General features: G+C 35.1%; 5 protein-coding genes across 5 annotated transcripts; 1 reads left to right on the top strand and 4 right to left on the bottom strand.

Moving 5' to 3' along the window:
* Positions 1-4: 4 nt before the first annotated feature.
* LOC108855222 (uncharacterized) lies at positions 5-2,615 on the bottom strand. The gene is made up of 3 exons (XM_018628986.2): positions 1,475-2,615; positions 313-855; positions 5-236 (listed from the first exon to the last, which is right to left on the bottom strand). Exons 1-3 carry the CDS (start codon positions 2,360-2,362, stop codon positions 132-134), a joined length of 1,536 nt encoding a protein of 511 aa, XP_018484488.2. The 5' UTR covers positions 2,363-2,615; the 3' UTR covers positions 5-131.
* A 6,660-nt stretch (positions 2,616-9,275) lies between these two features.
* LOC130511989 (probable polygalacturonase) lies at positions 9,276-12,152 on the top strand. The gene is made up of 6 exons (XM_057010019.1): positions 9,276-9,743; positions 10,650-10,770; positions 10,849-11,023; positions 11,101-11,171; positions 11,238-11,484; positions 11,552-12,152. The coding sequence occupies exons 1-6, from the start codon at positions 9,339-9,341 to the stop codon at positions 12,012-12,014; spliced, it is 1,482 nt and encodes a 493-aa protein (XP_056865999.1). The 5' UTR covers positions 9,276-9,338; the 3' UTR covers positions 12,015-12,152.
* Positions 12,153-13,024: 872 nt separating this feature from the next.
* LOC108852038 (uncharacterized) lies at positions 13,025-15,058 on the bottom strand. Its single transcript, XM_018625528.2, has 3 exons — positions 14,038-15,058; positions 13,778-13,931; positions 13,025-13,699 (listed from the first exon to the last, which is right to left on the bottom strand). The coding sequence occupies exons 1-3, from the start codon at positions 14,161-14,163 to the stop codon at positions 13,224-13,226; spliced, it is 756 nt and encodes a 251-aa protein (XP_018481030.1). The 5' UTR covers positions 14,164-15,058; the 3' UTR covers positions 13,025-13,223.
* LOC130510525 (protein PHLOEM PROTEIN 2-LIKE A8-like) lies at positions 14,524-14,946 on the bottom strand. Its single transcript, XM_057006921.1, has one exon. It carries the CDS (start codon positions 14,944-14,946, stop codon positions 14,524-14,526), a length of 423 nt encoding a protein of 140 aa, XP_056862901.1.
* A 2,674-nt stretch (positions 15,059-17,732) lies between the features above and the next one.
* Positions 17,733-19,703, bottom strand: LOC108852250 (uncharacterized). The gene is made up of 5 exons (XM_018625753.2): positions 19,114-19,703; positions 18,959-19,037; positions 18,444-18,821; positions 18,213-18,369; positions 17,733-18,133 (listed from the first exon to the last, which is right to left on the bottom strand). The coding sequence occupies exons 1-5, from the start codon at positions 19,557-19,559 to the stop codon at positions 17,886-17,888; spliced, it is 1,308 nt and encodes a 435-aa protein (XP_018481255.1). The 5' UTR covers positions 19,560-19,703; the 3' UTR covers positions 17,733-17,885.
* Between the last annotated feature and the right edge of the window lie 234 nt (positions 19,704-19,937).

Here is a 19,937-nt window from a genome sequence, read left to right as displayed (position 1 = left end):
CATATGTTGAACTACGACGGATCTGAATGAATAAAAATTTAAATATCGTGGCATGAAATTACAAGAAGCCTAAAAACTAATTTCTCTTCTCTTTCAAAAATAAGATCAATACAAAAAAAAACTAAATAAATTTACTTTACTTCGGTAACTTCACCTTCTCTACATACACCAACATTGATCCATAACGTATTATTCCTCTTTGTTTGTAACACTCTGCAACAGTTCCTCCTCGGTGACTGTACAAAAACACATGAGCCATGTAAGTCCATAACATTATTCACATGCTAAACAGATAACGTTACGTTTACTTACCCTTTCCCACAGATGAGGGTCAGGTTTCTTGTAAACGACGATGGTGTTAATCTCCCCCGGGTTTGACATCTTCCACTTACAAGACGGATGCGAAACACGGTGTCTCGTGTATTCACTAACCGTCGTGTTCAGCTGCTTGTCGAACTTCGTGGTCGACAAGTAATACACAAACGGTTTTTGGCACGGTTGCCGACTAACCGGCCTAGTGTTGAATGCGTAGGCGGTGTAGTCCGCTCTCTTGTACCAATTCAAGAAAGTTCTCGAAGGCATTTCCATTTCCCTGGGAGAAAATATCCCTCGGAATATTTGGACCGCGTAGCCCCACGAGACCGAGACGGTCCAGCTCTTGTGCTTGTCGTAACATATAGACTGCTGGAGAAGCCCCGCTGAGTCTAGCTTCATCGGTACAGTTAGCTTCTCGAGGGCACGGACTCGGGTCGTGTTCGGGAAGATCGGTTCAACAACGTCGAGGTGGTGCACTGAGACGAACGGTGTTACTGGGTGTGCGGCAAGGAGGCCGAAGAGGCTCCCGTAAACGTCGTACTGAAAACGGAAATAATACAAACTTAAAGATGTTACAAGGAGCGTGAGTTTCACACATCATATGTGCGCCTAGGAAATAAATGACAGAAACAAAATAGAAAAGCGGGTCCCACTATTACACCTGTATTCAACCATCTAACTAAAGTAAATGGACACAAGACATTGAGCTACTCACGCGCCGCTTTGTCGGTACCAAACCACGGAAAAATTCGCCAAAACAGCATCGAAGCACAAACAGAACAAAGAAACGAAACTGATATCACTACTAAACCAGCGTGAAAGATTCTTACAATAAACATTATAACATTGAAGTTTAGTACTAAAACCATTGCCTCTAAAACTACTCTTTTTTGAAACTTTTTCTGACAAAACTCTTAAAAGTTTGAACTTTGCTGAAAAGCTAACTACTTTGAATGAAACCCACTTCAATTACCATCATTACCTTCAAAGACCCATGTCACAATATCACTAAAAAACACCAACTTTGCCACTAAATCATTAAATATTACTTATGGTTTCTACATTAGGACTTAACAATCATCCACTAAATCCTTAAAAGACAAATTCACCATACAAGTTTACTATCAAACTGAAATATTCAGAGAAAACTTTGTCATACCTGGTGAAACCCAAGTTCTTTAGTAAGTGGAACACCGAGTTCAGCCATACAAGCTTGCATGCGATCGTCCGAACCATACAAGGCAGGATACCTCTGTATACACCGATCCTGCATCTTGCTCAGAGCCTTCGCCAAAGGGTAGCTAATAGCGAACCCTCCTCCACCGTACGCCATCCCGTACGAGAAAAATATGTTCTGCAGATGAGATTCCGACAGGCTCCCGATGTAATACATCTGCTCGTGGTCGTACTTCCTCAGCACCCTCACGAGATTATCCGTGACGAAAACAGTGTCGTCGTCGCCCATCACGAACCACCTCACGTTCTTCGGACCCAGACGCAGCATCTCCGACACGATCCTCGAGATCCGCAAAGCCGAGCGTTGCCCTTGCTTGTTCGTGTAAGGGAACGAAGCTGTCCCGCCGGAGATTTTCACCGGAGGAAGTAGATCCTCGTCGTCATCGTGGCTAGAGTTGGTCTTCTTCGTTACCTCTTTGTCTAACCAGACGTAGCCACGCATGTGTTTGGGTCTGTACCAGATCTTGATGTACTCCTTCCTCTGTTTCCATAGCTTCGCCGACGCGGCGATCCCGAACACCACGTGGCTGAGATCGGTCGGCTCGTCTTCTGCCTTCTCTTCCTGCTCCGACTCGCGCCGCCGTGAAGGTAGTAGTGCAGAAGAAGAGGAGGAGAGGTTGGTGGTGGTGGAGAGGGTGGTGAAGGTGACGGAATCGTCGCAGGAGCGTGAGGTGGAGACGAGCTTGAGCATGTAGATAATGTAAGTGAAAGCGATGAAGCAGATAAGCCAGACCATTAGCTTTGGACCGGGTTGTCGGGTCACCGGCAACGTTCCGGGTTTCTCCGAGGAGTCTTTCTGGTTACCTTTCATCCTCCCTCTCTCTCTTCGAGCTTCTTGATTCGGACCCCCTGAGGAGAGAACGAAACCGAAAAGAGTGGATCTTTGATAAATAGAAAGATTAATGTGAGTGAGATTGGTGAGATGTCCTGAGAAATCGAGGGAAAAGACAGTGAGAGCAAAAGGGAAAGAAAGATATCGAAAGACAGATTAAAGGGTTGAGAGACAGAGAGAGAGAACGCAATTCAAAAAAGGAGGAGATAACAATATTAAAATAAACAAATGGGGTTGTTGTCTTTGTTTATTAAATTTTTAATGATTAATTTGTTGTTTGATAATATATTAATAAGATTTTATTTGGTGAATTGGTGTTACCGCGGAACAAAAAAGGTGTATGTGTTTATTATTGAAAGTTTTCATAAAAATCCCACGTGGATTGTTCGGAACTATCTACGTGTCACTTTTTGCTCCTAAATCTAAAGCCAAAGCTGCGTCGTTTCGTAAGCTCGGTTGTGGCTAAATAATTTACATTGGCTTCATCGTTCTAATTTCATAAAAATCGCAAAATAAAACTTCGGATAAAAAAAATTTAATGTGACAATTATGAAGCTTCAGCGATGATTGTTTCTACTGTTGGTAGAGTAGACGATAGATGATTGTAAGTTGTATCCTGATGTTTGGCGTTTGTTAATACATGATATTAAAGTATAGATAGATTTGGTAGAGTTTATTTCCTCCTTTTGTTGACTATCAGATGAATATGATTAGATAAGAAAACGTATCGAGTTTCAAACTTTTTCCATAACTAACTAAACAACAATTCGTAAGAAAACGATGGAACTCGTTGTTTTCTAATTTTGTTTTGAATTCGGTAAATTAAGAACTAAGAAGATCGACGAGAGGTATTTTAATTTGCACCATTACATCTATTCTATTAATTCTTCAACATGACCAATTGATGCAAGGTTATGTCCAATTATTTATTTATTTTAGTTACAGAAATAATATTGAATAGATTAATAATATTGAATTTTGTAACTTCCCCTTTAGTGTCAATATTCTCGCAACCACTTTCGTATTATACACATATAGTACTCGACAGTTATAAAATATATTCAGCATCTGATAATAAATATCTACATGATCGACTAATATGTACATATAAATTCGGTTATTTTAAATGATTATTTTATCAACATATAATAGCTTGCCTGTTCATTGCAAATGTAAGAATTTTAAGTGTTAAAAATATTTTAAAATTATTATAAAATTAAGTTTTAAATCTTAAAAAATATAAAAATATTATAAGTTATTAATAAAAAAGTAAATTAGTATCCTATTTAATATTATTACTAGATTATGACATGCCCTTTCAAAGGGCAGATATGTTTTTTGTTTAAAATTTTTCTGAAAATTTAAATTTTATGTTTCAATTTTTTATAGTTATTTTATAATTATAATTTTTTATAGATATAGGTGTGGTTCAACTATTTTAATAAAATAGATTAAAACCTCTTATTAACCATTTAGGAGAAATATTATACCAAGAAAATCACAAATATAACTAAAATCACAAATATGACTTAAGAACAAAAATATAAAAATTAAATTTCTAAGAAGATATAAAATAAAAAATATATCCGTCCTTTTAAGGCGGATCAAAAAAATATAATCTCCTGATAACCGCAAAATTAAGCGGAGCAAATACAAAATTATTTTTTCGGATTATGCGGTCAGACTTTTTGACCAAAAGAAATTGAAATCCGCAAGTTGACGGGTCAGCGAACCAGGTTTAACATGCAACCCAGTCCTAATCGAACGTATACCAGATCAATTTTAAATTGCAATTGTTCAATAAAATGTATTTTGATTAAGACTTTTTCACAAATATAACCATAAAAACACACACAAATATGAAAATTAAAATTAAAACAAAAAATATACCCGCTCTTTTAAAGGCGGGTCAGAATCTATTTCTCCTTTGAATTCTTGATTGCTACCGTTGTTGTCATCATCTTATTAAATTATGCTTTAAAATAGAATTAAGAGAAGAATAATAAAAAGGTGTCTCTGTGCACCTGCTCTATTCTCTATGATTATTAAATCTGGAGAGCTTTGGTCCCAGCATTAGGCAATGGCACAGGGATGTCATACTTTATGTTCCTTTCAAATGATTTGGTTTATAAAATTGCTCCCAGCTAAATTATTTCTTTGCTATTTTATCTGGAAAACACGTTTGTAAACTTCAAATATAAATCGGCCAAGCCCATTAGCTATGAAACACATGCTCATTGTTGCCTTCACAGACCTTTGCTTATACATCTCGTAAAGCAAGCTTGGGTGCTATTTTAACCACATAAAGTGTTATAGAAGAGCAGAAATTTCAGAAGTCTTTTTGATGCTGATCGTGTCTTACTAGTTATTGAGCATAGTTTCAGATACATCATCAAGTATTTCTATAAAGACGTTAATGCTATCTGGAAACTAGCACCTATTTAAAAGTAGTTGTTACTTGTTAGAGATGACGAATTGTCAACAGATATTCAGATGTTTCCTTACATGTTTATTTCTATTGAATATGTTTTTCAACGGACTAGCTAAACTGATGGGCCCAGATTGGTATGGTTTATAATGGGCTTAAATCTTCATCAATATGACCTAACGTTATAATTGTTGTATCGAACCATACTTTTTCTACAGTTTTCTAAAACAATCGATGTTCGGTGCCTCAGCGGCTCAGCCTCTAGTCACCTTGTTACAAGCGGGTCGATAATTACCTTTCAGTATTAATTCTTCGTCCCAGTTGAGCATATAGCCGGTATTAGAGTCTACTAGTTATATACTACTCAGCTGTTTTTTATTGCCAATCTTTTCGCATTTTAGATTATAGTTTCTTCTCAACTCGAGTCTTTACTTTCCAATTCAAAAAGTATGGAATTTTTTTTTTAATGTTTAAACGTTAAAGTAACTCGTTGCTTAGACTAACAAGGAAAAAGAAAAGTCTCGAGCTAAGCTAAGTTCGGCATAATGGATTGTATATAGATTCTTTTTTCTTAACTATTAAATTCAGTATTGGATTCATTATCTCTCTTTATCTCTCGTGCACTCCAACCACTATCGATCAAAATGTTTAGTCGGTTGCTTCAAAATTCCCCGTGACTTGTGTATCTCCTTTTTCAGTTTCTCCCATTTAATATTAATACCAACCCCACTTACGTCATATAAATAATACATTTTCACAAAGGACTAAAAGATTCTTCATATGTTAAAGGTATGTTACATCATTCCGTTATACTGGTATAATATGTTCATATATGTATTTATATAGTTTATATGCACACACCTCATATAAGAAGGAAAAAAAATTTCAAACCTACAAAAAGAAAACGTAAATTCTCTTCAAAGTGTTAAAAATGTCAATCAAATTGCGTAGCCGTGAATTATACATTATGGGAAAAGTAAAGATGATATTTCCTTTGGATATACTTTTATTAAAAATAGGTATAAGTTTTTGCACATGACGAAAGACAAATATCTAAAAACAAAGTAGATAAGAAAAAAAAATTATAATAAGTGTGGAGAAGATAAAAAGATACCCAAATTTAAGCAAAAAAAAAAGATAAAAAGATACATCATGGGTTCATGCTATTGCTGAGTGCCTGAGGCTATCTCACGTAATGGGCAGAGTATTCGTGGCGTGCAAGCGGACATAAAAGCTCACATCATTAATCAGAGTCGCTTAAAGAGGTCCTATTTCAGACATACATCGTCCCACTTCAAAAATTGAAGTTTCTAATCTATCAGACTCATCCCTCTCAATTTGATTGAAATTCTTTTCTGTAGGGTAAACACGAAAATTAAAAAAATTCACTTGTTAAAACATTTTAGGTGTTTAGGTATATACGATAATTATATGACACATATGAGAGACATCCACAACGGCACAACCTAACATACAATCATTTTTCAGGCAGAAAGAGTATATGACCACCTATTGTAGACGCAATGGTACACTAATCACACTTGGTAATGTTACAGTTTTTAATTGACAAATACATTATTTTCTGTCATTTGCTTTGCAGTATGTCTTTTCTTATCCGTCAAGTGTTCCCTGCTAGAGCCATTTAGATTAATTAGATTAGGTATTGTGTTACAAAAAAGGAGATTAATTAGGTTAGATCAATTCTACTAGTAGGTTTATTCTGGACAAGACTTGGATTCACTCCCTATGGTAAATCTTCAAATTCACTACCTCTCTAATAACCAATTAAAGTGTCAACTAGATTAATGATTAAAAATATTAAATAATTTTTTCAAAAATCAAAATAATTAAAAAAAACAAATAGTGTCCATTTTAATAATGCTAATATCACTATCTAATCCATAAACTCAAACTCTATACCCTAAATCCAAAATTTAAACCCTAAATTATAAATTATAAATCCAAACTCTATACCCTAAACCCAAATTCTATACCCTAAACCCAAACTATAAATCATAAACCCAAAAACCTGAACTTTAAACCCAAACCTATATCCTAAACCCAAATTCTAGACTCTAAACCCAAAACGTAAATACAAAATCCAAACACTATACCCTAAATATTTGGATTAATATTAATGTTGTTCTTTTGAAATTTAAGGTTAAGAATTAAATTTTGGATTTAGAGTTCATGGTTTGGGTTACGGTCTAGGGTTTGGGTTTAGGGTCTACGGTTTGGGTTTAGGGTTTATGGTTTGGTTTTAGAGTATAGAATTTGGGTTTAGGGTCTATGGTTTGAGTTTAGGGTATAATTTTGGGTTTAAAGTTTAGATTTCTTGGTTTATGATTTATGGTTTGGGTTTAGGGTTTAAGATTTTGGTTTAGGGTATAGAGTTTGAGTTTAAAGTATATAGTTTGGGTTTATAATTTAAAATTTAGGGTTTAGAATTTGGATTTAGAGTATATAGTTTGAGTTTAGGGATTAAATAGTGATATTAACATTATTAAATGTGATATCATTTATTTTTTTAATTATTTTATTATTAGTCTAGTTGGCACTTTGATTGGTTAATAGAGAGGTGGTGAATTTGAAGGTTCACCATAGGGGTGAATCCAAGTCTTGTCCGTTTAGTATGGTGTTATTTTTGACTTTGAAGTTTTGGCAGTTCTTTTATATGTAGATTGGAACTTGAAGGGATACCGGATTATTAGAGATTTTGACCACAACCACAAAAGGAGTAACTAGAAAAGTCTCAACGACTAATATACTTATCACCTTTACTTTTATAGTGAATAACTACACACAAATATTCACATAGACCCATGTGCATGTAGTTGATAAGATATTTCAAACCGTTAAGAGAGTTTGGCAAACAAACAATATTGGACATTTTTGACGATTAGGTAAACTAAAACGATTATAAGCTATAATTCAAAGATATAAAGTATTTGGCTCTATTTTGGTATGTTCTGCATGTGCAGTGAGAATCTGAGTTCACATAGAGGGGTCAGGTATATAGGTTATTGACATTCACAGGGAAAAAATAACATAATAGACCTGCAAATGAGTTAATTCAAACCATTTCATTTTGGGTTAATTTTCAGGAATCATTTAAGTGTTCTTTTTATTTGATATATTATCAAAAGGTTTACTATACACTAGTTGTCATTTAACTAAAATGGTAGGCCAATTATTTTCAGAAAGTAAGGAAATAACCTAATGCAGGCCGTGCAGGTATCGTAGTTAAGTAAGGAATTAATCAAAGTGGCGTAGCCGGTGCATTATGTGCGATGCCTATAGTTGCGAGTCCAATATACACACACTGACACACATATTGTATAATATATATGTACTTTTATTTTTGCGTCGATATTGGCAGCAACCTATAATTTAGAAATTAATAATTGATTGATTGTTAATGTATTGCCATCATTCTTTGATGATAAACACTGATATCAACTTAGCATTCCACTACTCCATTCACCACATTTTAGAAATTAGGAATATGAAAGATTTCTTATTGAACTATTGTTACTTCCGGATAATCTTAAATCTTATACTCTTATTGCTTAATTATAGTCTTTATAGATTATCTCACCGGCCCATCTTTATCCAGTATTTTTAGATTAATTTTTCTTAGTATACTTCTAGAAATGTGATGTTAACCATTAACCTAACAAAACATAATAGAAGGAAAAAACACATAAGAAAAGGATGCACACATAACACAATCCTATAGACAGAAATGTTAAAATCGTTATTTTCATGAATCTAGCATATCTAACATCAGGAGTTTTAACTTATAACCCTTAACAATATCATTGAAAAAAAAAATTCTCCTCGGTGTGAAATGAATAGTTTCTCAAAATGCCAATTTTCAGATATGATATATTGAAGTTCCCATTAAATAGCAGCTTTATATCAATTATATTTCTACATCATGTAGGTCAAAATGATTTTTTTTTTTTTAAATATGTATTAAACACATATTTAAAAAATGTATTAAACACATTTCTATTGACGATATGTATAGATGGCAAATAATAACAAAAACTTTATAAAGTTTAAGGTCCAACCAGTCAAAAAACATTCGACACAATTGCTCAAATTGTTGAAGTCTCATCCTACAATGCTGGTATCAAAGTTAAGGGAAGTAATTAGTCGTTGCATTTTCCAAATATGTGTTGCTCATTCAACTGAAACTCTATCCATAAGAATAGGTGTAATAGTGATTCGGCTCTGTTCCAAAGACGAAAAAACTTCTTCTTATAAGGCATATATTTAAGTTATTTGAATTGAAAAGAGAAAACTATACTACTTAATTAATATTCTACTGTATATATTTATCTAGGATTAAGTAACTTTCTTTAAAACATATGTAGTGTATAATTTTGTAGAAATGTTTAATACTATACGAAACTCGAATTATTTATGTTGAGGTCCAGTCTCTTATAAATATAACTCCTCCATTCATACAAAAGAGAAAAAATAATCCAATTTCATTTCTCCTATCATAAAAAAACTGCCATGCGAACCCTTCTCTCAACCGTCGGTTTCCTTCTCCTCCTCCTTCTCAGTCAGGACGGTAGCTTAACTGGAGCCGCCGATGCCGAACATAACCTCGTCGCCACCGATTCTCATACTCATCGCCACCGTCGCCACCACGGTCACCGTCGTGGAGAAGAGTTTGAGTACTCAGCCTTATCATGTAGAGCTTACTCAGCGTCTCTTGACGAGTTCGGCGCCGTAGGAGACGGTGTGACCTCAAACACGGCTGCGTTTCGCGACGCAGTGTCGCAGCTTAGCCGTTTCGCTGACCACGGTGGCTCACTGTTATTTGTTCCCGCCGGACGGTGGCTTACTGGAAGTTTCAACCTCACCAGCCATTTCACGCTTTTCCTCCACCGTGATGCTGTTCTCCTCGCCTCCCAAGTAAGCTTTTTATTGTTTTTTCTCCATTATATTAACTATTTAATTTTATTTATTTTCCACATCTTATAAGAATTATATAATTAATTAGGAATATTCCCCGTGACACAAAACTCCACAGAAGTCTTTGATGAATATATTTCTTCCTGTTGTAAATTTGTTGTTGTTGCATTCATTCATACATACACGTGAGATTGTTGGCCAGCTTCTGATGATATATGGTTGGGCCATTCAATTTATGTTTTTGTTTATTTGGTGAATATATTAAAACTAGCACAAATTGATATTGTAATTAACAACAATTGTATTTTACAAAAAGAAAAAAGAAGTAAAGGACTCTGGTTCTTTAGTTGACCTATAAAAATTAAATTAATGACTATTAGTTGCCTTTTGGTTTTCCAACTTTCTACTAAAAGCAGCCTATTGACTAGGTTTAAAATGCGTTTACTCTAAAAGTAGAGGGTGGAGTAATAAGGGAGTTACGCAAAGGCAACAAAATAGGCAAAGACGTAAAGTTAGTGGGGATCGTTATGCGACCCATTCCTGTTAGGAAGATCTCACCCGTTCATTTCTATTCCAAATCTTAGCCACAAATTACTTTTGGGCCTTGGTCCAAAATAGCTCTCTCATTTCTTGGTTCCTAGCATCCATGTAAATAAAACATTCTGAAGCTAGTTGTAGAACTATAAATTTATAAATGTAATATTAAGATCTTAGATATGTTACTACATATCAGTTTTCTTGATATATCGTCTTACTTTTTGAAAATGAATGTAAGAATACACAAAAACTAAGGAAACCAATGAAGAAGAATAGTTAATAGTTCCTGTCTATTGTTTAATAATAAAGTTTGACTAGTTTCTAAGCTAATAATGTAATGAAACTTGTTTCTCCTAACGTTAATTGTAGGAAGAAAGTGACTATGAAGTGATAGAGCCATTGCCTTCGTACGGACGAGGGAGAGACACGGATGGTGGAAGATTCATCAGTCTACTTTTTGGTTCTAATTTAACCGACGTGGTTATCACCGGTTAGTAGTTCAATTTGTACCAAAATAACCGAAATATCCAAAGACTTTCTAAATTCCAATTGTTTTTTTTCTTGAAAGGTGAGAATGGGACTATTGATGGACAAGGAGAGCCATGGTGGGGAAAATTCAAGAGGGGAGAACTAAAATACACAAGACCTTATTTGATTGAGATTATGCATTCTAATGGTATCCAAATCTCCAATCTCACCTTCTTGAATTCTCCTTCTTGGCATATCCACCCGGTTTACAGCAGGTAAAAAACTCACCCGGTTAAAAACTCGGCTATCAAATTATAAACCGGTTTTGCTTATCTTGTTTCAACATGTGCAGCAACATTGTTATCCAAGGTTTGACAATATTAGCACCGGTCACGGTACCAAACACCGACGGGATCAACCCAGGTACAAAATCATACCGATAACCGGTTTAGTAAAATCCGGCTGAAACTCATTCCGGTTTATTTTTAGATTCTTGCACGAACACGAGGATAGAAGATTGCTACATTGTCTCCGGAGACGATTGTATCGCCGTGAAGAGTGGATGGGATCAGTACGGAATCAACTACGGCATGCCAACCAAACAGCTCTTGATCCGACGGCTCACATGCATTTCACCTGACAGTGCCGTGATCGCTCTAGGTAGCGAGATGTCAGGTGGTATTGAGGATGTTCGAGCTGAAGATATCGTCGCCATTAACTCTGAATCAGGAATCAGGTACGTAATCAAAGTCATCCGGTTTAGTTTGGTTCCGGTTTGATTAAACCGGAATCAAAACACGCAGGATTAAAACAGCTGTTGGACGTGGGGGGTACGTGAAGGATGTGTATGTACGAGGCATGACGATGAAGACAATGAAGTATGTCTTTTGGATGACGGGAAGTTACGGTTCGCATCCGGACGAGCATTATGATCCGAAAGCGTTACCGGTTATTCAGAACATTAATTATCAAGACATGGTCGCGGAGAACGTGACGATGCCGGCTCAGTTGGCTGGAATAACGGGAGATCAGTTTACTGGGATATGCATATCTAACGTGACGATCACGCTTTCTAAGAAACCTAAGAAAGTGCTTTGGAATTGTACTGATGTTTCTGGTTACACAAGTGGTGTGACTCCGGAGCCGTGTCAGCTTTTGCCGGAGAAGCAGCCTGGGACAGTTGTGCCGTGTAACTTCCCGGAAATTCCGATTCCTATCGAAGAAGTTAAGCTACAACGTTGTTACACCAGAAGAAGGCACATGTGAAGATGAAAACTTTTGCTTCATTTTACAGAAATACAGTTCTTGGGTTATAAGTAAACGATCAAAATGGGATGTACTTGATTTAATAACATACGGAACTTCAAGGAAAATACCAAAATAGTATACAAACGTTCTTAAACATTCGTCCATCTTCTTGATCACTAGAAGAAAAAATAAAACAGAGTCTTAACGTGAGACCAAGTATCCTCAATTATAATATCCAAAAAATAAACAGTGATTTTTTAATGTGGTAGGCATATTGAACTAGTAGGAATTTGTGGTGATCCTGAGATGAGACAATACGACTAGCTATAGTCAGATCATTGTGGAGATTGATTGGATTCTAATGCCAAGACCAAAGAAGTCTCTTCAAATCTGCTCACATCCGAAGAATGAAAAGAAAAAACCTGCACGGTATAACAATACCTAAAGAACGTCATGAGAAGCTACAAAAGTTGCTTGAGAATAAGATAGCCAGTTTCAGGTTAAGGAAAGACCTTTTGAAGGGATTCGAATGTGTCAGAAAGCTGAAACCGAACCAGATTTTCTAGATAATTTAAGTTGAGGAACACTAAGATTAGTGTGCCCTTTCAGGCTCATAGATGCAAGACCACTGGGCATCTCTCTGAAGTTTTCAAGGTTTAGAGCTTGTAAAAATATATTATTGTTTTGAAGAGTCTCATTCTCTCTTTTTGCATTGATCTCCTTCCAACTTGCATCTTAAACTGCTACATTAAACAAAAAGAAACTTGTCGTTATACAGAAAGTTGTCTAAATAGCTGTTTATTATGGAGTCTTTAGTCTCCTCAATCTCCTGGTATTAACAAATAGAATTGTACCCACTGAGTCTGACTTTTTCCTATATATTTTTGTCAACCAATCTTTCTTTGTCTTATTCATTTTGGCTAAACGATTTGTTTCTTATAGATGACATCAACGCGGTCCATAATTCAAATCATGGATCCATTTGTTATTTTTTTTTAACTTCCAAAACTGCGATGGTAAGAAGTAAGAACATATAGCACAGATTCTCTATCTGATTACTCAATATTTCTATGACATTAAACAAGATATAAATATACTCTCAATAAGGTGTTATACTTGTAGAAACAGTCACCAGTAGAGGCTATCAGTAATCATCAACTTTTCCTAGAAAAAACAGAAACTTTTGCTTAGAAGACAAGTACAACTGTACGAGTAGCTTCAAGTCTACTAGACCTCGTCAGCTGCTTTTGCACCCCGTGTAAGAGAGAAACAACGTTTGAACCAGCTACACAAGATTGAGATACAGCTCTTTTTGTTTTCTCGCTTCCCAGCTTGAGATGCCGAAACTATATCATTGTGCATGATTGTTGGATCCATGGTAGGGTATTGGTCCAAATCCGATGAGCTAAACCTCGTCATGTTTTCTGTCACCGTATTATTAGATCCCGAGACTATCTCATCGTGCATGCTTGTTGTGGTAGAGCATTCGTCGAAATCCAAGGAAGTAAAACTCGTTCTGTCTTCTGCCTCCGCAGCAAAAGCTAATGTCAAAACGATATCATCGTTCATGCTTGTTGGATCTATACCAAAATCCGACGAAATTGAACTCGTTATGCCTTCTGACGTCGCAAAAGTAGCACTCGAACCAACTGCATGGTCCATGATAGGTTGAAAACGTTGTTCGTTACTGTATCGGGTTGCATCTGTCGATTTTTAAATTCGAAATCTTTAGTCACTAATCAGAAGATACATCAAGGTATATGTAAAAGGTATGAACTTACGAGGCCAAGGGGGATGTTGATATATAATGTTGTAATATGAGAATGTTGGTCTATAATCTGGAAGAACGTTAAGCTCCAACGGCCTGCTGTAGCATGTTGGTGCTGGGACGAAAGCAGCAAACCTACGGGAGAATAAAGGCCTCGGTTCAACACCCTGTGGAGTCATACTCGTAAGTCGTAAGCATAGACATCAAAGTGAGAAATTTTCTAGAATACAAAACAGACTCAAGAGACACAAAGCCAAAGTCAGAAATAAAGACCCAATTGTAGATCCTGCTCTGCATCGACGATATAATACCATCTTTCCAGGCAGAGCCAACCATGAAGCCTTGACGATAAGATATTTCCAGATCCCGAGTGTCCAATGTTCTTGACAAGTTGAGCATCTTATTTACATCAACTAGATTTGATGGTTCTCCCTAAAAATTTAGCCACCATGTCTGATTTTAGACAAATGAAAAACTACTAAATGATGTTTCATCAAAAAAAAAAAAAAAAACTACTAAATGTAAATGTATATCAGAAGTCAGAACTAAGAAACACGCCTTAGACGTCTCCAGGCTATTATTATCCTTTGATGAAATTTTGGTTAATGTTAAATCAACAATTTCAACGATCTTCTTGATGAAATCCAATTCTGAATTGAACTGCAAGAAAATAAAAGTTAAAATTAATAACCTTATAAATCATATAAAACCTAATCTTTTCACCATGACCTTCTTTTCTTATAAGTCAGTCCAATTGATTTAGCTACGTATCGCAACGCTTTCTTCCATCTCCTGATCCTGGAACTGCGGTGCTTTTTCTGTAAGGCTACGAACTTTTTTCCAAAGTTTCCGCTCTGTTGCTTGACGTGGGAAGTCTACTTTATAGAAGATTGGTATGGCGAAGTCAATTTTCTCAGTCTCTAAGCATTTTCTGATCTCAACCAGCTCGTCTAAGCACCACTCTGACTCCAAGTAGTTAATTGAGAAGATAACGATCACGATCCTGGACCTTCTGATATGTTTGAAGAGATTCTTTAACGGTTCTCCAACAGCGTCGTCGTCCGTGAACACATTCGTATTTCTGTCTTTCAAATGATGTTTGAGATGTGGCAGTAATTTCTGCCGCTCGTCTTTGCCTCGGAAGTTGATGAATACTTGAGGCCTGTTCTTGCTGTTCCCCATCTCACACACCAAGTTGGATCTATGTGTTAGAGAGAATACTCTTACGTTTATGAATGATTAGAGCAAAAAGTCAACCAAGTAACAAAAGTCAACCAAAGCAAAGGAAAAAGACATTCCCTTAAGAACATTTCCAACCCTATGTTATATGCGTCTCTATACTTTATAATAGAGTAAAATCTACTACAACTCATATCAATTTCTTGTATAGCTTTGTCAGAATACGAAAATAAATTAATTAAAATTTGTTATCCCTCATGTGCCATTAGACAAAGGCCAGTTGATTCACTCACTGTATATTTTTACTTAGAGCATCTCCAACCCATTGCTATAATAGAGTAAAAAATGTTCCAACTCATTGCTATATTCACTTCTATAATAGAGGAATGCTATTTTCACCTTTATAAATAGAGGTGAAAATAGCATTCCTCTATTATAGAGACATATTTTTTTAATTTCAAAACAGTCCTTTAATTTTTAAACTTTTATAATTATATCAAAAACAATTATTTTTATAAGAAAATACAATTTTTATACACATAAAATGATACTTTTGATTTACCTAACAATCTTTTTAGTGAAACTTTTGTTTAAACAAAGTTAAAAATATATGAAAATTTTATAAAAGTAAAATTGAATAGGGTTGATTTGCAACTTTTAAAAATAAAAAATACTTGTTGTAAAATAAAAATAAAATCTTTTGAGAATATTCTTTTTAGAGGTAAAAATAGAAGAATATATCGGAGAGAAACTCATCTCTATTTTAGAGATCCTCTATTTTAGAGATAGAAATAGAGAAATACATTGGAAATGGTCTTACGTACTTGTTTATTTATATGTTTATCTTTTTTTCTCTCAAAAAATAAAAATAAAATAATGGTTTTATTTTTCCTCGCTATCATCTGCATAAATGTAGCTTTTATGGTTGGTATTTAAATTCGGTAACAAAAAATATTTCAAATAAAAAACTGGTATAAATCAAGATAAATCATGGTCATCCCAACGATGTTAAACCTTCTCAATATCCAACTAACCCCGTCCTCACAGGAAAAAAAGAAAAAATAAAATAAATAATAGAAAAGTCATTTAGTAGGATATGCAACAATCGTTTCAAACCGTTTTAACCTCATAAAATAAAGAAATGGTTCCCGCTAGCTTTGGGTTGTGGACGGTTGGAAATGAATATGTGTTATATTTTTAATTTAAAAGTAAATATAATAAATAATAAATATTTTATATTTTACTTTATATTCACTAACAGTATAATTTTTATTTTATAAAAAAATAAACCAAAAACTATTCAATATAATTTTGAAACATTAATATATATATATATATATATATATATATATAAATGAAATAAAATATTATTTGAAAAAAATTGATATAAATTTTCAAAACAAATTTTATTGCAATTATACTTTCATCTAAACTAATAAAATAAAAATAAATTTAATATCATTATTAATTATATTATTTTAATAATTATATATTTTATCATAAAACCTTTGCACTGTCTTATAATCAACCAATCACGTATATTCCGTAAATGTAATAATTTCTAACGGTTGTATTTGTAATACGAATCGTTTAATAGCTCTACAAACCACAGTCACTCAGATCTACAAACTTCGGTAACCACAATCACAACTTTACATTTTAACCGGTTAAGCCTTTAGTGACTCAGAAGTCAGAACTAAGAAGGCACATTAAAGTTAGTCGTTTCTGGACTATTAGTTAAAACATTTTCAACACTTTCGGCATCTTTCTTGACGAAATAAAACTCCTAAAGTGAACTGCAAAACAACAGAAGTTCAGATAGAGATCAGATTTACTTTTGATGTAAGTTTTGATACTTCCTAAATCGATCACAGACACATACACCTCTTCTTTTCTCAAATCACTCCAATATATATGTCCAGCGACGACTTCCAGAGCTTCTTTCAATTTGTTGATAAAATGGGGATGCCTGGCTGAAGCTAGGAGCTTCTTCCCGAAATACCCTGTCAGTGTCTTAACGTGGGAAGCTTTGACCTTATAGAAGATTGAAATTAATTGTTTTCTTAGCCAAAACCAAGCCAAACCAAACGAAATCCATTTTAACCAATTATAAAAAGTTTCTGAATAGACAACTCAGCCAATATTATGTCATCCTGTAACATGTACTTATGCGATCCTACCTGTTATAGTCCATAACTAAACGATCTACATCAAACATGGGAGACCAGAGAAACGAACATAAACTATATTGACAGAAAAACATAAGAAATGTCTAAGAAATATATGTTAAACAGTGCTCAGTTTACAGGTTTATATATATTTTTAATAAGGGATCCAGCTAATATTTCAGCTCTCCATCTTGCATTTACAGCTGTTACACTAAATATAGGTTCTATAGTCTATACTCTTGATTTCCGAGTAATGACAAAAAAAGAGTCGTCGTTAATACTTAAAATTGTTTATAAGAAGAATGAGCTGTATATGTTTCTTGAATGTCAACCAATGAAGTATTTGGTGGGGTTTTTTTTTGTTATATAGCATTTGGTGTTTTGGTCAATAACAATAGTTTCTCAACCAGCAAGTCTTTCATTTAACTTTATACTGTACTTTTTTGACCAAATTATGATAACACGGTCCAAACGCACACTAGGTACTTATGGTTTCATCTTCTGAGGAATTCGATTGCATTGGTTAACATAATGATTTGAAACTTAAATCGGTGTTCATATTTTGTTAAAACTCCAAATAGCGTTGATCGTTTAAGGGGTCGAAAATATTGTGTTAAACAGTAAAGTAAAAGAAAACCTATATAAAGAAGTATGACCGCAATGTCAGAACGTGATACAATGGCTTTTGCGCATGCCACAAGTAAAAGATAAAACCGGTATTGCTTGCAAAGGAAGTTTTATGTCGGCCAATCCACCAGATCATATTTTTGCTCCTTAGGTCAAACACACACAGCTCTTGAGACAGTAACATAGAGATGTAAAACACCCCGGGTTGTCGTCTCGCCTCTTTGGCACAACTTTTCTCTGACCAGTGTTGTCATTTCTCCCTTGAATTTCGACCTGCAGGGTTTCGACTGGGGGCTTAACCGGGAGTTGGACTTGGGGTTTGACCGGGGGTTCGAGTTGGACTTGGGGTTTGACCGGGGGTTCGACCAGGGGTTCCACCGGCCAGTCCCTTTCAGCTGTCGATTTAAAAAGTCAAGTCGTTAGTCACTTATTTGTACATATGTGCAAGCTATGTGCGTCATGACGTCAACTTACAAGGCAATGGGTAAAATGGTTCTCTGTTGTCATGAAATGAGTTGGCGCGTCTATGATCACGGTGTGGCCAAACCTGAGGCTCTAACGTCTTGTTCCGTATTAGTTCTTCAACGGAGGGAGAAAAATTTGAACGAAAGAGAGGCTTCGAATCAACATCCTGTGGAATCATATACCCATAAGCATAAATGTCAATTAAAAAGAGGAGAAAACAACTGAGAGATAGTCAGAAACCCCATTGCAGCTCTTGATCATCTTGCTTTTCATATCTGCAGAGTAGATGATATAGTTCTTCGTCTGGTGGTCTAGTTTGTCCCAGTTACTGAAGATCAATGTAGGTTGTGGCTGCTTACGCATCATGTGAAGGGCAAGAATGTTTGTAGCATCCTCTAATGATTCATTTCTTTGTGCTTGTAAATCGAATCTCTGACGATTCATAGGAAACTGATTAATAGAGCTCTCAGGAAGAGGTATCTCGAAACGGTTGTTACTCTGCACGAACGAGATAAGATCTTTCCATGCCGAGCCGTGCATGAATCCTTGAAAATAAGATCTTTCCAGATTCAGAGCTTCCAGTGTCTTTGACAAGTGAAGTTGTGACTTATCAAATATCTGCAAAACAAACGCCCTTTCTCAAGAAAAAGAAAAAAAAAATTACTAAAATAAAATCTGCAAAACAATTCTGTCTATTTCAGTACCAAAAAAACATAGCTCATTAATGTAAAGATATGTCAGAACTACGAACACACCTCGTTTGGTTCGCTTTCTGCAAAAATTCGATCAACCTTTCCGACGACTGTCTTGATGAAATCCAACTCAGAAACTGGACTGCAGAAAGAAACGAAAAAAAAATTGATTATGAAAGATATAATTTACTTTTAATTATGCTCACTTCAAATAGTACCTTGGTTCTTCATAAGTCAACCCACCATATCCAGCGACAAATACCAAAGCTTTCGTCCATTTATTGACCATACCAGGAAACGAATTCTGTAACGTTGTAAATTTTGCTCCGAACTCTCCCTTCTGTTCCTTAACCTCGGTACTCGTTACTTTGTAGAAGAGAGGTATGACGAACTTAATCTTCTCCGTCTGTAAACATCTTTTGATCTCAACCAGCTCGTTCAAACACCAGTCTGACTCCAAGTAGCTCACTGAGAAGATTACGATCACCATCCAAGAATTTCTTATAAGGTTGAAGAGTCTCTTGAGCGGCTGTCCAGTAATTTCGTCGTCCGTGACCACATTCACATCGCTAGTGCTAGCTTTCAAGTGATATACGAGATGTGGCAGTAATTTCCGCCGTTCGTCTTCTCCCCGAAAATTGATGAACACTTGAGGCGTCTGCATCTCAAACACCAGTTGGGTTTATTGCTGATTAGCGAGAATAATATCTTTTTATTTGGCGTTGGGTTACTGAAAGTGATTAGCGAAAAGACAAGACTGCTAGTATCGACTTTAGCGATCGCATATTATTAAACTGTTTTCAACACATGGACTTGTTTCACCAAATACCTACGAAAAGTTATTAGGTTTTTCTTACTCCCTCCTTTTCTAAATAAATATCATTTTGATATTTTTCATGCAGATTAAAAAAGTAACTAATAATATTTGAAATAAATACAATTATTTATAAAATTAATATAGTTTACAATAATTTTCAACTGAAATAATTATAGTTTGCATTGGAATTGTAAGTGACACTTTTTGTATAATGACACTTAATAA

The sequence above is a fragment of the Raphanus sativus genome, chromosome 4 (genome assembly GCF_000801105.2).
Source record: "Raphanus sativus cultivar WK10039 chromosome 4, ASM80110v3, whole genome shotgun sequence".
In the NCBI taxonomy this organism is placed as follows: Eukaryota; Viridiplantae; Streptophyta; class Magnoliopsida; order Brassicales; family Brassicaceae; genus Raphanus; species Raphanus sativus.
The sequence above is the reverse complement of the archived record's forward strand: the minus strand, read 5'-3'. Positions and strand labels throughout refer to the sequence as shown.

Coding starts and splice junctions, on each gene's coding strand:
- LOC108855222 (XM_018628986.2), bottom strand. CDS start 2,362: ATGAAAGGTAACCAGAAAGACTCCTCGGAGAAACCCGGAACGTTGCCG. Junction 856..1,474: donor AAGAACTTGGGTTTCACCAG/GTATGACAAAGT, acceptor TTCCGTTTTCAG/TACGACGTTTACGGGAGCCT. Junction 237..312: donor ACCCTCATCTGTGGGAAAGG/GTAAGTAAACGT, acceptor GTTTTTGTACAG/TCACCGAGGAGGAACTGTTG.
- LOC130511989 (XM_057010019.1), top strand. CDS start 9,339: ATGCGAACCCTTCTCTCAACCGTCGGTTTCCTTCTCCTCCTCCTTCTC. Junction 10,771..10,848: donor AACCGACGTGGTTATCACCG/GTTAGTAGTTCA, acceptor TTTTCTTGAAAG/GTGAGAATGGGACTATTGAT. Junction 11,024..11,100: donor ATCCACCCGGTTTACAGCAG/GTAAAAAACTCA, acceptor CAACATGTGCAG/CAACATTGTTATCCAAGGTT.
- LOC108852038 (XM_018625528.2), bottom strand. CDS start 14,163: ATGCTCAACTTGTCAAGAACATTGGACACTCGGGATCTGGAAATATCT. Junction 13,932..14,037: donor AGAGCAGGATCTACAATTGG/GTCTTTATTTCT, acceptor ATGACTCCACAG/GGTGTTGAACCGAGGCCTTT. Junction 13,700..13,777: donor TCAACATCCCCCTTGGCCTC/GTAAGTTCATAC, acceptor AAAAATCGACAG/ATGCAACCCGATACAGTAAC.
- LOC130510525 (XM_057006921.1), bottom strand. CDS start 14,946: ATGGGGAACAGCAAGAACAGGCCTCAAGTATTCATCAACTTCCGAGGC.
- LOC108852250 (XM_018625753.2), bottom strand. CDS start 19,559: ATGCAGACGCCTCAAGTGTTCATCAATTTTCGGGGAGAAGACGAACGG. Junction 18,370..18,443: donor TGATCAAGAGCTGCAATGGG/GTTTCTGACTAT, acceptor ATGATTCCACAG/GATGTTGATTCGAAGCCTCT. Junction 18,134..18,212: donor ACCATTTTACCCATTGCCTT/GTAAGTTGACGT, acceptor TTAAATCGACAG/CTGAAAGGGACTGGCCGGTG.